The 15,436-nt window shown below is 46.6% G+C and overlaps 2 protein-coding genes and 1 pseudogene across 2 annotated transcripts; 1 reads left to right on the top strand and 2 right to left on the bottom strand.

Moving 5' to 3' along the window:
• The first annotated feature begins 208 nt into the window (after positions 1–208).
• Positions 209–764, top strand: LOC147973594 (serpin-Z7 pseudogene; annotated as a pseudogene).
• Positions 765–3,293: 2,529 nt separating this feature from the next.
• Positions 3,294–3,862, bottom strand: LOC147973595 (protein LURP-one-related 10-like). Its single transcript, XM_087525047.1, has one exon. The coding sequence runs from the start codon at positions 3,860–3,862 to the stop codon at positions 3,359–3,361; it is 504 nt and encodes a 167-aa protein (XP_087381173.1). The 3' UTR covers positions 3,294–3,358.
• Positions 3,863–13,485: 9,623 nt separating this feature from the next.
• Positions 13,486–14,100, bottom strand: LOC147973596 (protein LURP-one-related 15-like). The gene has a single exon (XM_087524731.1). It carries the CDS (start codon positions 14,098–14,100, stop codon positions 13,486–13,488), a length of 615 nt encoding a protein of 204 aa, XP_087380857.1.
• Between the last annotated feature and the right edge of the window lie 1,336 nt (positions 14,101–15,436).

Here is a 15,436-nt window from a genome sequence, read left to right on the forward strand (position 1 = left end):
ATAATAAAGCCCAATAATGTCCAAAACAGTAGATGATATAGTATGGAGCAATCAAAAATTATAGATACGTTGGAGACGTATCACCGGCGTCGTCGCATAACACCCAGAAACGGCCTCCAACCTGCCGATCCCCGGTGGGAGAGGTCACCCCGTCGTCGCCTGCGGCGTCGCCCGCGTCACCCCGTACCTCATAGTTCTTATACCATTCATGTCTAGTACAAGTAAACAGTACCTTTCATCTTCTGATGGCTTGAAGATACTTAAGCTTCCATACCAGCATGGTGGGGGACAAAAGGCAGTTCTTCATGTACATTCTTCTTCCTGAAGCACATGATGGTCTCTCAAGCTTGTCGAAAAGGTTAAGTACTGAACCGGAGTTCATCGAGAACCATATCCCAACGGAGATGGTTGAAGTCGGACAGTTCATGCTCCCAAAGTTCAAGATATCTTTTGGATTTGAAGCATCCAATTTGCTCAAGGGTTTGGGTCTTCAGTTGCCATTCAGTATGGAGGCCAGTCTTTCAGAGATGGTGAATTCTCTCGTGGGCCTATTCATCGCATCTGTTTTCCACAAAACGTTTGTCGAAGTTGACGAAGAAGGAACTAAGGCAGCAGCAGCAACTGGTGCTGTGATAGTACATCAGTCACAACCCTCAAGGATGGATTTCGTCGCTAATCACCCTTTCATCTTCCTTATTCGAGAAGACATCACCGGTGTAGTGCACTTCATTGGTCATGTTGCTAATCCCCTCGTGTCTTATTAGTATGTTTACCCTATAAATCTATGTCTTGGAAGTTATACCTCAACTGTTACATGTAAGTGAAGGGTTTCAACATTCAATAATGCTGCCCGTAAAATAAATCCAATAAATTGTTTTGTTTTTAAATAAATGTCATGATTATTGTGCACAAGGGCAATAATCCATGATGGTTGTGCAGCCTTTGTGCTTTGAGATACTTGATACATGTTGATGAAGTATGAAAAATTATCTTTGCATAATTTGGGAGATGAAACTAGGTTGGTTTGAAAATCATTGATTCAACCATTGTCAGGATATCGGTGTTGGCCCAGGAGGATTTTATCAACCTGGGTACAGAGGAGGTGCTAAGTTAAGTCTACGGATGATGTGCTTAGGGAAGAACAGGGACCAGATTCATGCTCATATGGGCATATAAGACCTTTTGATAATGCTCAACCACCAAAGATACCAGAAGGATTGGCTAAGTTCATGAAAGATGCCACTGAAGCTCCCCACGAATTCTTGAAATAGAGAGGCGGGGGAGCTACCCATCCTGCTTTAGAATTTCCTCTGATGTCACCGGGTATCTGAATTGTTACTTCTACACCACTAGCGGGAAGTTAGGACCTCACGTTCTCTTGTTTCACGGGTGCTGCTGGGCCTAATTGATTTGTGTCACGTGACGGGGAAGACATGAAGAGAAATCTAGCCTTGCCAAGGGATTGTTGTTGTTTCCTTTTCATTGGATGACACCGTAGAGTTCTCGTATGGCGATGTCAGAGACGAAGACAAGGCTTCAAAGATTAAGCTTGAATCCGGTGACATTCTGATATTTGGTGGTCAATCAAGGCACCTATTCCATGGGGTCTCCAGCATTGCACCGAAAAGTGCACCACTGGGTGACCGACAAGGCGAATCTTTGACCCGGGCGCCTGAACCTCACATTCAAGCAGCATTCAGTGCATGCCTTTAGGCATAGTGCACGCAGAGGGGAGGGTACTCTGTCATGTTGTATTGAAGTGCCCTGTTAGCTAATGTCTGCAAGAACACCATACATAACTTGTACTGACAACCAGTGTTCATCACTATTATGTGTGTTTTTCATGCACAATATTGTGGCCTCTATCATATTCATAGGTCAGGGGCAGAGCCAGGATAAAAAATGAGAGGGGGCAAAGAGGTATATGATTTTTTTTTCTACAAACATGTATACGTAACTAATGGCTAGATAATTTATAAAACCAACCACACAAATCATACATATAGTGTGTAAGAAGCAAAATCATATAGTTCCTTACAAGATAATGTCATCACACATAACTATGACAAGTTCATTGCCAAGATAAAAGTGAACTAACCACTTGAGGCACAATAACTTGATAAATATGAATATGTCGTTCCTTTTAGCTGGCACCTCCTAATTTCTTGCCTTCAAGCTGAGAACAAAAATCATGTTTAAATATAGAGTGAATGTAAACATTGACAGATAAAAATATAAGCTTGAACACATTTCCGTTTCATCCCACGACGCTTTTCGCATGGAAGAGTTTAACAAATAGCAACACGAGCAATATGCCTCGTCCTCTACCTCGATGTAGTCTAGCAAATTACGATGCAGATCATGCCATTTAGGATTGAAATACCGCTTACTCTTACCAATCCAATTACCAATTTGTACGTTCTAAACATGGAATCAGAATAGACTAATAATATAGAGATTAGAAAGGAAAAGATGAGAACTGAACCTAGGCCACCATGAGTGGCGGGCGTCTTTTTTTCCCTTAGGCACGGCGACCTGGCCGGCCGGCCGGCGTGTGCGGTGCAGATAGAGGCTGTTCATCGGAGGGGCGGCGTGTCGGGCGTCGGGCGTCGGCGGCTTCAGGTCGTCACGGCGGCAGTCGCACGAGATGCAGATTAGTCAGGAGCCACGGCAGCCGCCAGAGGACACACGAAGTCACGAACACGTACGTTTCTAGCGATTTGAGAAGTTTTTTCTTTAGCGGCTAGCTGTATTCTCTCTAGATGGGCTGCTCTGCTGCTGCCTTTCTCACGCATGGGCAGATGGGCTTTAGATGACAGAGTAACAAGAAAGTGAGCGGGGGCAAGGCTCTAGGCTGGGTACAAGTGGGCCAAAAAAACGAGTGGGGGTATTCGCCCCCACAACTTTCTACGTGGATTCGCCTCTGTCATAGGTGTTCGGCATCATGAGTTGAAACAGTTCAATATGTAACTAAGGGCATGTACAATGGTGCTATTTTAGGAGTGACACGTAGGATAAATAATGAGGTGGAGGAGAGAGAACTCATAAGAGAAGGCTTGTGTTTTCTTATTTAAGATAAGACAAGAGATGATCTCTTAGCATAATATGTCTCACCACATTTTTAAGAATTGCTAGTTAATGAAGATAAGGCTAAGAGATGACCCATTGTAGACATTTTTCTTTGTCATTTCTAAATTACATGTAAAACTTAAGATAAGACTATCTTATCAACCATCGTACATGCCCTAACAAACTAGATCAAACACTGTGTAAACTTATCCATCTCTTTGGCAAACTGATTGGGAAGCTGGAGCAAAACATCTTGCACCGGAAAAAGTTACATGAAAATTGCAACAATTCAGTACTTATAAGTTTTATTATTTCTAGCTCGTGACCTCTCGAGGGCGCGTGACCTCTCTTGTCCAGCGTCGTCGAGACGTATCCCCTCTAGAATCATGGTGAGCCCGAGGATGAAGGCATGGTCGACGCCCGCGCTGACACGAATGTCATACTTGGTCGGCCAGAAGAGAAACCCCCCGGAGCTTTCTATGCGAGCAACGGCGGTGTCGGCGCGGTTGACGGTGCAGTCGGTCCCGCAGTACCAGGGGCGGACGCCGACGAAGTGGCGGCACCTCTCACCGGCGAGGCACACGTCGATGTCCCCGGTGTTGGTCAGCGAAGGCTGCACGACGGCGACGAAGAGCAGATCCTTGGAGCTCGTACTGTCTCCCCTGAACGCCTCCCACCTCCGGGTGATCTCGAACACGGACGGCGAGCGCTCCACGGTGAGCACCGGGCGTGACTCTGCGTCGAGGAGGACGGAGCGACGGAAGAGGCTCAAGAAGGGCCCCTCCACCCGCATCACCGCCGCGCCGCTGGCGTCCGTGACGGTCAGGTCGCGGCGCCACGGCCAGCCGGTCTTGGTCACGGTGAACGCCGTCGGGCGCCGCGCGCAGAACCGCGCGGCCACCACCGAGAACGCCATTGCCGATCGGTGGGTGCTCGTGACGTCGAGAATCTGACACAGAGCCGCAAGAGATCGCCAGGTACGTCACGTAGACGTAGGTATGTACGTACGAACCTCGTACTCCCAAGGTTTCGTGTAGTATCTGAATTCTGAAAAAAAAAAAGAATTCTGAAGGATCACTATTTCCTTGCTGTACAAGACATTATCCCGGCATATCTCAGTTGGACTAACACGGAGCTACAAGGATAGAATGGAAGGGCGTGGGTATATACTCCCTCCATAATACTATAAGTGTCGATAATTTTGAATTGAGGTAGGAAAGTTTTGCATTAAGGTTGAACTAACCATAGTTTAAAGCCATGGCATTTATTTTGAATCAGAGGGAGCATCAAACATCTCATCGACTCAACCAAGATTCGAGGGTCCTCTTTGATTTACGGAACTTGAATAGGAAAAATCTAGAAGTGGAATGTCATGGTCATCTTAATTCTCTACAGGATTTTAAGTTGTTTTTTGCATCATAGGAAAAAAAGTTCTGTCTAAGGCACATCTAGTTATTGCACATTAAGGGACTCAATCAAGCTAAAAAGGAAAAAAAAAAGGATAAAAGAAGGGGTGTGTCTAGGGCACATCTAGATGTGCTCTAGTTATTGCACATCTAAGTGAGTGAATCAAGCATAAAGATGAAAAAGAAAAAAGAAAAGAAAAATATCCACACGAATCTCGATGTAAAATCAACGATATAGGATTTAGATATGCAATACTTATAGCACATTTAGATGTGCTTTACCAAAACTGTAAAAGGAGATGCCCTCATGAATCTTCGCTTAAAAAAGATGACAGAGGACTTAGACAGAGGACTTAGATGTGCAATACTTCAGACACATCTAGATGTGCTTTAGCAAAACTAGAAAAATAAAGAATTCTTTTAAAGAGTTTTGAATGGGTGCTAGAAATCCTATAACAAGCAGTGCAAAGAAATCCTTAGAAAAAATTCCTATAGTATTCTATCCTATGAATCAAACATCAACATAGGAAAAAAAATCTTAAGGATTCTAATCCCCCGAAATTCCTATGCAAATCCTTTGAATCAAAGGAGCCCCTATAACCAACCAAGGCATGCATGCCTTGTCCGTTGGTTGTTTGATTTCCACCAGACAACACCCTTCTACAAGGAGGGGAGAGATGCCCTATGGGAATGAGGTGTGGATCCTTTTTTTGGCGGATAAACTTGTATTATTACTCAAAACTCCACATAATTAAAATCAACCAAACTAAGCTCAAATGCTTTTGGGGGACCCGAACCCACACATACGACAGTTCTTCCTTAAAAACTAGCAAAGTTTGCTAAATAATTGCTAACCTCATTTTGGCTATGATTAATGAGAGTAATATAAGTTTCACGAAGACTCAACAAATGCTTTATTTCCTTCACTAGGGCGGCAAACACCACCACAAACGAGTCAACCTCCAAGATGATTAATAGCTTAGATCTTTAGATAGAAAAGGATAAATCCCCCATACATTCAGATACTTCAGATTCCATTGCATCCCGACATGAGAATACTTTTCGACATGAAGAGAAGATGATAGCACCCTAATTGTCTCTGAGACCACACCAGCCCCAACCCTACCATCAGGAGAAAATAGCCCATCAGCGCCAGTCCACTTGATCCTGGGCTTCTATAGCGATATCGCATGTGGCTTTGACAAGTGATTGTACGAGATGACACCTTTACCTTTGATAGAATCGCAGTCAGGATGATAATGAATACCGATGAGGGAATCTAGATAACTAGTCAAGAACCTTCGGGAAACTTCTATCGGGGGCGCTGGTTTGTGGTGGATCACACTAGTCAAGAATGTGGTGATGACCCGAGTGGATCACGGACTCGCTAGCCCGGCTTCAAATGAAATCACAAGCTCTTTATGCAAAACTTGGTCGAACAATATGACCGGAACCTAGCTAGGTAGGCCTGATGCAACACCTCCACAATGGTTTCATTTTTATCTTCTCATCTAATCAACCAAGGCATACACACCTTGTGTGTTGGTTGTCTCATTGCCACCTAACAACACCCCTCTAAAAGGAGGGTGGTGGAGGGTGTCGTATGGGAACAAGGTGATCCAAGTGGATCCCAGAGTTGCTATCCCGGTTTCGAATGAAACCATCAAGCAATTTCAACAAACTTGGTCAAACAACATGGCCAACACCTGAAGCAAGAAAAAACTAGGACATGCTGCACCTTCCTTCGTGACCACCAACCGCACCCATGGACCCTATACCGACCAACCATGCTTTGTCCGAGAGGTCAAACAACCAACGACCATTGGCTCGGAGATAATACCGCAAAGAAGGTAAAATGTCAATGATATTGTCGTTGTTCAATCTGGATATGAGGTTTTTTCCCGAAGTGCACATGCGGTTGAAAGAGGAGGAAGCTCCATTATGATGCCTCTAAGAAATGTGACACCCGGTCCTAAGGCATTGCCTTCGTCAGTGCCGGTAAAGCTAGCACAAGGCTTTTGCCCCTAGCATCACATTTCCACCTCGTTGAAACACGTTACTTGGCGAGTTTGACAGTTACCTGAGCGCATGGCCTTGCCACCCTCTGGCTTCACCTCAACATTTATGCATCCACCAGTCCCAGCACGAGGCCACAAAGATGCCATCATGCTAAAACAATACATCTCATTGCCAACGGAAGTGTTGCACTCCCACATGCATGGGTGGGCTAGATTCACAGGCTTCCGAGGTTGGAGACCTCGAGCACCAAAATGAGGGGGACTGCCGACAGTCACACAAACTGGATTTGAGGCCTGACTCACCGTCACAGGCAACTAAGGCCTGAAACCACCGCCACCAATTATCCACACACTAGAGACTCCACAAGAGAGAGATCCAACAACCTTTAGCTACTGGCCCGGTAGACCCGCGGTGGAGCCATCGCCGAAGAGGGTGTGGCAGGAGAGGGGGCTGGACCTCCAACGCGTCAATCAGGTGTTCATGCCAATGGATGCGAAAATCATTTTAAGTATTCCTTTGTGCACACGCAACACCGAGGACTTCTGGAGTTGGAACTTTGAAAGGAATGGTGTTTTCTCGGTCAAGTCGGCATATCGCATGTTAGTGCAGACTAGAAGGCGCCGGGAGGCCTGGTTGGAAAGCACAGCAGGCTCATCAACGGCGGTAGCGGAGGAAGGATCGTGGAAAAGTTTATGGGCTACAAAGGTACCGGGGAAAGTGAAAATGTTTTTGTGGCGTTTATCAAAACAGTCTCTCCCAACAGAAGATGTCCGAGCTCATCGACATATGTCGGACAGTTCAGCGTGTGGGATGTGTGGGGCACTAGATTCATGGAGGCATTCGCTGCTCAACTGTACATCATCCAGATGTGTTTGGGCTTTGATTGATGATGACCTACCACAAGCGCTTGTCGCTAGCACCGAACCAAAAGCTAAGCCATGGCTTTTTACACTGATGGATTCCCTTTCACACGACAAGTTTGTACTGCTAGCAGTCACCCTATGGGCAATATGGACGGCCCGTAGAAAGGCAATCCATGAAGGGATCTTTCAAACACCACATGCCACTACTGATTTTGTTAGAAGGTTCATAGCGGAGCTCGAGGTGTTGGAGAACAGAACGGAGCCCATAGCAAGAGGAGGGCATCCTGCTCAGATCAGGTCGCGAGCCCCACCTGCGGGATGGTTCAAAATTCATGTTGATGCTGGTGTTGGAACCGGGAGGGGAGGATCATCTGCTGCCGTCTGTAGGGATCAGCATGGCAATTACCTGGGGAGCTCAGCGCTGGTCATTGCTGGAGTTGATGACCCTGCGATTTTGGAAACGGTTGCTTGCCGTGAAGCCCTTGCTCTTGCGGAAGATCTCAACCTGAATAATCTGATCATCGCCTCTGACGCTAAGCAAGTGGTAAGTGACATCTCAAAGTCACACATGGGCAGAAACGCTGCAATAATTCAAGAGATTAGAAGTAGAGCCTCTTCTTTCGTTTGTAATTTTTTGTTTGAAGGTCGTGCGGCTAATAGAGACGCACACAAACTTGCCAAGTATTCACTCTCTTTAGGGCCGGGGAGCCACATCTGGTTAGGCCAACCCCAGGCTCCAAACTGTATCCCACGTGTTGTGGACTTTGATGAATAAATTGGCTTCACCCCTCAAAAAAAAAGGAGAGGGGGCTGGACAGTGTAAACGCCGGTCCTCCCTAAGCAGGCGACATGAGAGTCGTCTGTGTCTTTAAAAAAATGAAGACTTGAAACTCTCTTGGCAATTTTGAGGACATGCACTCATATTTGTGGAAAAACAAACAACTTTGTATCACAAAATGCAAGTTGTAATAAAACATGTTTTTCTATCACAAATCATAAGTTGACTGTCTGTTATAATTTTTTGTCGTAAACAACATGTTTCTAGTATGTGGTTATTTATGTATCATTGAAATGGCCTTTCTGCAATATTTAGGGCATGAACTAGTTTTTGAATGCACTACAGGGTACCAGGTCATCTTTTTTCCGTTTTCATACTTAACTATGTCCTCCAAGTTCTCCAAACCGTCGTTAGCCTTTAATGTTTCATCGGAAATTGATTACGACTTGTGATAGCAAATCAACATTCTTTTCTTTAACGGAATTTATTGGTATTAGCGTGAATTGTTTTCTCATGTTATTGGCCTATTTTCATAGAAACACAATATAACATGCATACCAAGAAAAGAAAAAAAGACAACATGCATAACGATGAAACTCCACCATGAAATACTGGCGTCAGTCACCTTCTCCTCGCAGCCTCACGGCGAGACAGAGCCAACAATGATATGGCAGCAGTCTCTGAGGTGGAGGGGAGTCGGATATTTGACGGGCTTGGGTGCGTGCGCTTGGATCATTCGGGGTTTAGTGGTGGGCCGGGAGCGGCGGTTCAGAGAAGGCGCCAAGGCACGCACGGTATCGCCATTGGCGGGGGTCGGCGTTAGAAGGGGGGAGGGGTTCAGCAGGAGGAAGACGACCTGGGGAGGTCGAAAGGCTCTCGGCCGTATGGTCTAGATCAAACGGTGTTGATTGATTTGACTAGACTCGAAAGAAAATCAGGCACACATGCAATAGTTGCGGGTGGCCGAAGTTTGGTCTATGAGTGTATACACCCTATATGGAAAAATTAGTTATCAAATCTCTCCCTACTAATAAAGCACGGATTGACTTTGTCGGGTTCACCGTCACAATACGCTTTCTTCTCATATCATAATACGCTTTTATAATTTGTATGGACAAAATCGTAATATAAACAAGGTGGTACTAATAGCATGTTCGTCCGTCCATCCGACCTGGTTCGTATATCGCACATATTAACCCAATCCGTTCCAAAAAAACTGATCTATCTCGACCAGCATACGGCTATCTCTCGATCCCGCTCGATCCGTTTCCGACCAGCATATGGCATCGGCGGGCTCCTCTCCGTGGTCGTGTAGGAGGCGCTGATCACCGTCAAGTGCGTGCACCCGGTGCGCGTCCGTGCAGTCAAGTCCGGCCGCTACAACACCAGCATCGACACGTACGGGCGCTCCACCTCGGTGGACGTGGTGAGCTCTACGCGGACGAGGAGAGGCGCTTCCTGCTCCTGGTGGACGTGCCGAGGGCCGGCAACATGGACGACATGACGCAGCTCGTGAAGGTGACCTGCACCTATCGCGGCATGGCAACCGGACTGGTGCTGGACATGGCTGGCGAGCACGTGGCGATGCACAGGCCGGTGGAGCTGGCCAAGGACCAGCAGCCGTCCATGGTGAAGGAAATATGCCCTAGAGGCAATAATAAATTTATTATTTATTTCCTTATATCATGATAAATGTTTATTATTCATGCTAGAATTGTATTAACCGGAAACATAATACATGTGTGAATACATATACAAACAGAGTCACTAGTATGCCTCTACTTGACTAGCTCGTTGATCAAAGATGGTTATGTTTCCTAACCATAGACATGAGTTGTTATTTGATTAACGGGATCACATCATTAGGAGAATGATGTGATTGACTTGACCCATTCCGTTAGCATAGCACTTGATCGTTTAGTTTGTTGCTATTGCTTTATTCATGACTTATACATGTTCCTATGACTATGAGATTATGCAACTCCCGTTTACCAGAGGAACACTTTGTGTGCTCCCAAACGTCACAATGTAACTGGGTGATTATAAAGGTGCTCTACAGGTGTCTCCGAAGGTACTTGTTGGGTTGGCGTATTTCGAGATTAGGATTTGTCACTCCGATTGTCGGAGAGGTATCTCTGGGCCCTCTCGGTAATGCACATCACTTAAGCCTTGCAAGAATTGCAACTAATGAGTTAGTTGCGGGATGATGTATTACGGAACGAGTAAAGAGACTTGTCGGTAACGAGATTGAACTAGGTATTGAGATACCGACGATCAAATCTCGGGCAAGTAACATATCGATTGATAGAGGCAAAGGTGTCACAAAGGGAACAACGTATGTTGTTATGCGGTCTGACCGATAAAGATCTTCGTAGAATATGTGGGAGCCAATATGAGCATCCAGGTTCCGCTATTGGTTATTGACCGGAGACATGTCTCGGTCATGTCTACATAGTTCTCGAACCCGTAGGGTCCGCACGCTTAAAGTTTCGATGACGATTGTATTGTGAGTTTATGTGATTTGATGTACCGAAGGTAGTTCGGCGTCCCGGATGAGATCGGAGACATGACGAGGAGTCTAGAAATGGTCGAGACATAAAGATCGATATATTGGACGACTATTCGGACATCGGAAAGGTTCCGAGTGATTCGGGTATTTTCGGGGGTACCGGGGAGTTACATAATACGAGGAAGAAGTAATGGGCCTCATGGGCCAAGTGGTGGAAGAGAGGAGGCAGGCCGCGTGGCCCCCCTAGCCCAAACCGAATTGGACTAGGGGGCCGGCCCCCCTTTCCTCCTTTTCTTCCTTCTCCTTCCTTCTCCTTCTCCTCCTTCCTTTCCTCCTCCTAGTAGGAGTAGGAAAGGGGAGTCCTACTCCTACTAGGAGGAGGACTCCTCCTCCTGGCGCGCCCATAGAGGGCCGGCCAGCCTCCCCCTTGCTCCTTTATATACAGGGGCAGTGGGGCACCTCTAGACACACAAGTTGATCAGTTGATCTCTCCCAGCCGTGTGCGGTGCCCTCCTCCACCATATTCCACCTCGGTCATAGCGTAGCGGTGCTTAGGCGAAGCCCTGCGTTGGTAGCAACATCATCACCGTCACCACGCCGTCGTGCTGACAGAACTCTCCCGTGAAGCTCTGCTGGATCGGAGTTCGCGGGACGTCATCGAGCTGAACGTGTGTTGAACTCGGAGGTGCCATGCGTTCGGTACTTGGATCGGCCGGATCCTGAAGACGTATGACTACATCAACCGCGTTGTGCTAACGCTTCCGCTTTCGGTCTACGAGGGTACATGGACAACACTCTCCCCTCTCGTTGCTATGCATCACCATGATCTAGCGTGTGCGTAGGAAAATTTTGAAATTACTATGTTCCCCAACACATGGACGTGACGCGGGAGACATTCCGCGTGGAGGCGGCGGAGGACATCGCGGCGGCGTGCGCGGCCGCGGAGCGCGGCGAGTACTTGGAGGCCGCGAGGATACTGGAGCGCGGGCGGGAGGCGCTGGTGCCGGCGTTGGCTGACGATGCGAGGTGCAGGGCGCTGGTGGAGGAGCAGCGGGAGCTGAGCACCCGCGTGGTGAGCCGGCGGGAGTACGAGAAGTCAGGGCGTGCGTGCATCCTGACCGGCTACAGCTCCCACGCGCAGCAGCGGGCCGCGTCGGCCTTCGTGGCCGGTGGCGAGGGGTACGGTTGTCCCCAGCCAGCCGAGACGGCTCCTGGCGCGGCGCCGTCAATTCTTGGTTTTGGAGCGGCTGGGGCGTATGCGACGCCGGCGATGCAGAGGATGGTTGCTGAAAACACGTGAGTTCATATTGTTGGCTAACATCAACCCTAGATCAAAACCATTGGTGGATTTTCTCCGTGCTCTGCTGTTTTTTTCCTGCTCGTACAATTTATAGGTGAAAATCTCCGCCCCGTTGGGATCCTGCCCGGATGTGGTAATGGTGGGTGAGGTGTTTCAGGCCCTTCGAACCGCGGCGTCGACATCCATGTGATCCCTGCCTTTGTCGGCGATCTCTATCCCCCGTACAGTACTTTGATCTCTTGTTTGGGGTGGTTTATGGCTGAAACGAGTGTGAATGTGATGAGTCTGCATCTTGGTCATGGTTTTTTTTCCCGATCATGGTTGTTTGAGTAAATTACTGGCTTACTGGCATCCTTTATGATCATTAGCATGTATCAGCGGAGTTTAATTCCATGCTTAGCTTGCAGACGCATATAATAAGTTATTAAATAAATTTGTATTTATAAGTTGCATAATGATGTCATAATTGTAGTTTCAGATGGTGGATTTAAGATAACTGATGTAGAGACACAATAAGCCTCAAGGTCAACTCATATGCTAACAGGTGCTATATCACAAAGATTTACTATGCCGTGTACTCATAATAAGTGTCGAAGAAGTGTATCATGTCTGAGCATAAATCATTGATAAGAATCTTCCATTATTTTCCTTAGTGATATGATCATAGATGGCACAACTTACACCTTGGGGATAGTTGAGAAGTAGTTGTCCCAAGATATAGACCTTTTCAGCATACTTTTATCATTCATTAAGATGTCAATATTTTTTAATACAAATAAGCATAGAGTACAAGAATATATTTTCATACAAATTTGTTAACATATATATGTCGCGATCATGGTGGGAAGAAATATAGGCGGCCACACGGGTGGGGGTTAAAATATAGGACATTGACATGTGTATGGGTGGGGAGGGGGGGGGGAGGTGGTCTTAGCAATGCTTATTAAGGCTAGATGGTGTGTTAACTTTTTATCCCGTTGCAATGCACGGACATTTTGGCTAGTAAAAAGTCCAAAAAAAACTGAAAATATTTCTGAAATAAATTTGACCTTCCATTGTACTTGTAAAAAAAGTTCCACAAAAAGAAAAAAAAAACTTGAGTTCTTTAAGAAAAACAAAATCGACCAAAATAGTATGAATAGTGACCCTATAATGGCAAATAAATTTTTTTTGCCCTGAAATCAATGCTGGGGTTTTTCCCGTGCAAATTTATATACAAGTGCAAAAGAAAGTAAAGTTTATTGTAAAAAAACTTCTAAACTGTTTTGATTTTTTATAATTAGTAAAAAAATCCCCATGTAGGGTGTAGATACTTTCTTTGCGGGAAAGGGTGTAGATACAAACAGGAACCAAGATGTATTTCCCAATAGTTGCCCCTATACTATCCAAAACAGGCACTTTCTGTTCTGCAGCATCAATCAGTTCCATAGAGAGAGAACACGTAAACAAAGTCATACCGCATCTTTGATTAGAAAAGGTAACATCCCCTGAGAAACAAAGAATAGAGGCAAACATATTGCATGAAAACAACCCATAAAACTTCAGTTCCTGTGTCGCCAAGATTCGTCGACACGTATCTCGTCCAGAATCACGGTGAGCGCCAGGATGAAAGCACGGTCGACGCCTGGGTTGACACTGACACTATACTCCGGCTGCTCATCGGACGGTTCGGTCGTGCGGTTGATCTTGGCGACGACGGGGCCGTTGGCCCTGCCGAGGGAGACGGTGCACTCGCGCCCGTCCTGCCCGCCGCAGACGACCACGTAGTCGACGCGCCTCTCGCTGTATCTCCGGTTGCCGCTGGCGAGGTGCACGTGGACCACGCCCCTGGAGAACACCCATGGCTGCGACACGGTGGCGAAGAGCAGCTCCTCCGGGCTCGCGCTGCCCCCTCTGAACGCCTCCCACCTCCGGGTCACCGGCAGCAGCGACGGGCAGCGCTTCACGGTCACCACCGTGTGGCACGACGCCGCGTCCAGGAGGAGGGACCGCCGGGGCCAGCACCACGCCTGCCCCTCCACCCGCATCACCGCCGCGCCGTCCGCGTCGTCTGTGATGCTCATGTTGCGCTCCGACTTCTTGCTCACGGTGAACGCGGTCGCGTGCGGCGCGCAGAACCGCGCGTCCACCACCGGCTCCGTCGTCGTCGGCCCCATTGTCTGTCGTCTTTGTCGATCGGCGGATGCTCTCGTGGTGAGTCTTCTCGTGACCGGGTCGATCGACGCCGAGAGTAGAGGCAGAGCTGCGGCAGATCGATCACAGAGGCCAACGACGTACACGTACGTACCCAGGCGCGCTGGAACACCAAATTAAAGGAAAGGACGGCCTTCCCTTGTATCGTGCACCGGTCGGACCGCCGGAAGGATTTTAATTTAGGTGTGTCTAGGACACATCTAGATGTGCTCTAATTATTGCACATTTAAATGAGTGAATCAAGTATAAAGAGGAAAAGAAAAATATCCACACAAATCTTAATGTAAGATCAATGACATAAGACTTAGATGTACAATATTTATGGCACATCTAGATGTGCTTTAGCAAAACTGTTTTAATTTTTTCAAGTTACCAGCCGGAAGGAATCCCATAGTATTTCTTGCCGTACAAGACATTGTCCCTGGCATAAGTCCATAACGACGTCTTTAACAATTTTTTTTGTCACGACTTCTTTGAACAATCATTTTGAACTCGTCAAGAGTTTAGCCCATGGAGCTTGCTCGAGTCCCGCTGGTGGGGTTTAAAGTGTAAATAATACAATTCCAAAAATATTTATAATCATATGGGCCCCAAAGCCCATGGAGCTTGCTTGCCTACCTAACTCTTGTTGAATACTTGAGCAATTTTTCAACTGCTAATTCTTTTTTATGTTTCACTAAGTTTAATCCAGAAAACAGTGAGAAAACATGATTAACATAAAAGAGATGATAATCGAGTCAAGCAAATGATTGTTCAAACTAGACATGCAGTCAGAAACAAAAGGGACGAACATCATGTCCACACGACCACGCCGATTGCTGCTGCTATTAGACCAAAAGCAAAAAAAATGCCATGTTTATTTTTTTTGCCAGGATTTGACGTGCTCGCTAAAAAAATAATACCATCCCAAAGACAACATAAATTGCCACAAAAACCGTTTGATTTTATATGCTTAAAAACCCGACGTTTTATTTTTAAAATTACTGATTCCAAAAATATTTATAATCATATGGGTCCCAAATCCTATGTAGTTCGCCCCTTCCTATAAGGGTTGTCCTACGTGTCAGCCGGGCGATATTGAAAAAAGATCTGCCGCCTCGCTGACCATTGGATAGACACGCCGATGGCCATCCGGTCTACCCACATGCGCAACCTCCCTTTGCAACAAGAGTTGTGTTGCAGAAAGGCCACTGCAACCGGATGCTTGTTGCAGGAAAATATTATAACAAAGATCTTATTACAAATTTTTTTCGCAACAAAGGTCTTGTTGCAGAATTCTTTTTGCAATAGAGTCCTTGT

This window comes from Triticum urartu, chromosome 5A (genome assembly GCF_056163025.1).
Source record: "Triticum urartu cultivar PI428250 chromosome 5A, HENAU_Tu73, whole genome shotgun sequence".
In the NCBI taxonomy this organism is placed as follows: Eukaryota; Viridiplantae; Streptophyta; class Magnoliopsida; order Poales; family Poaceae; genus Triticum; species Triticum urartu.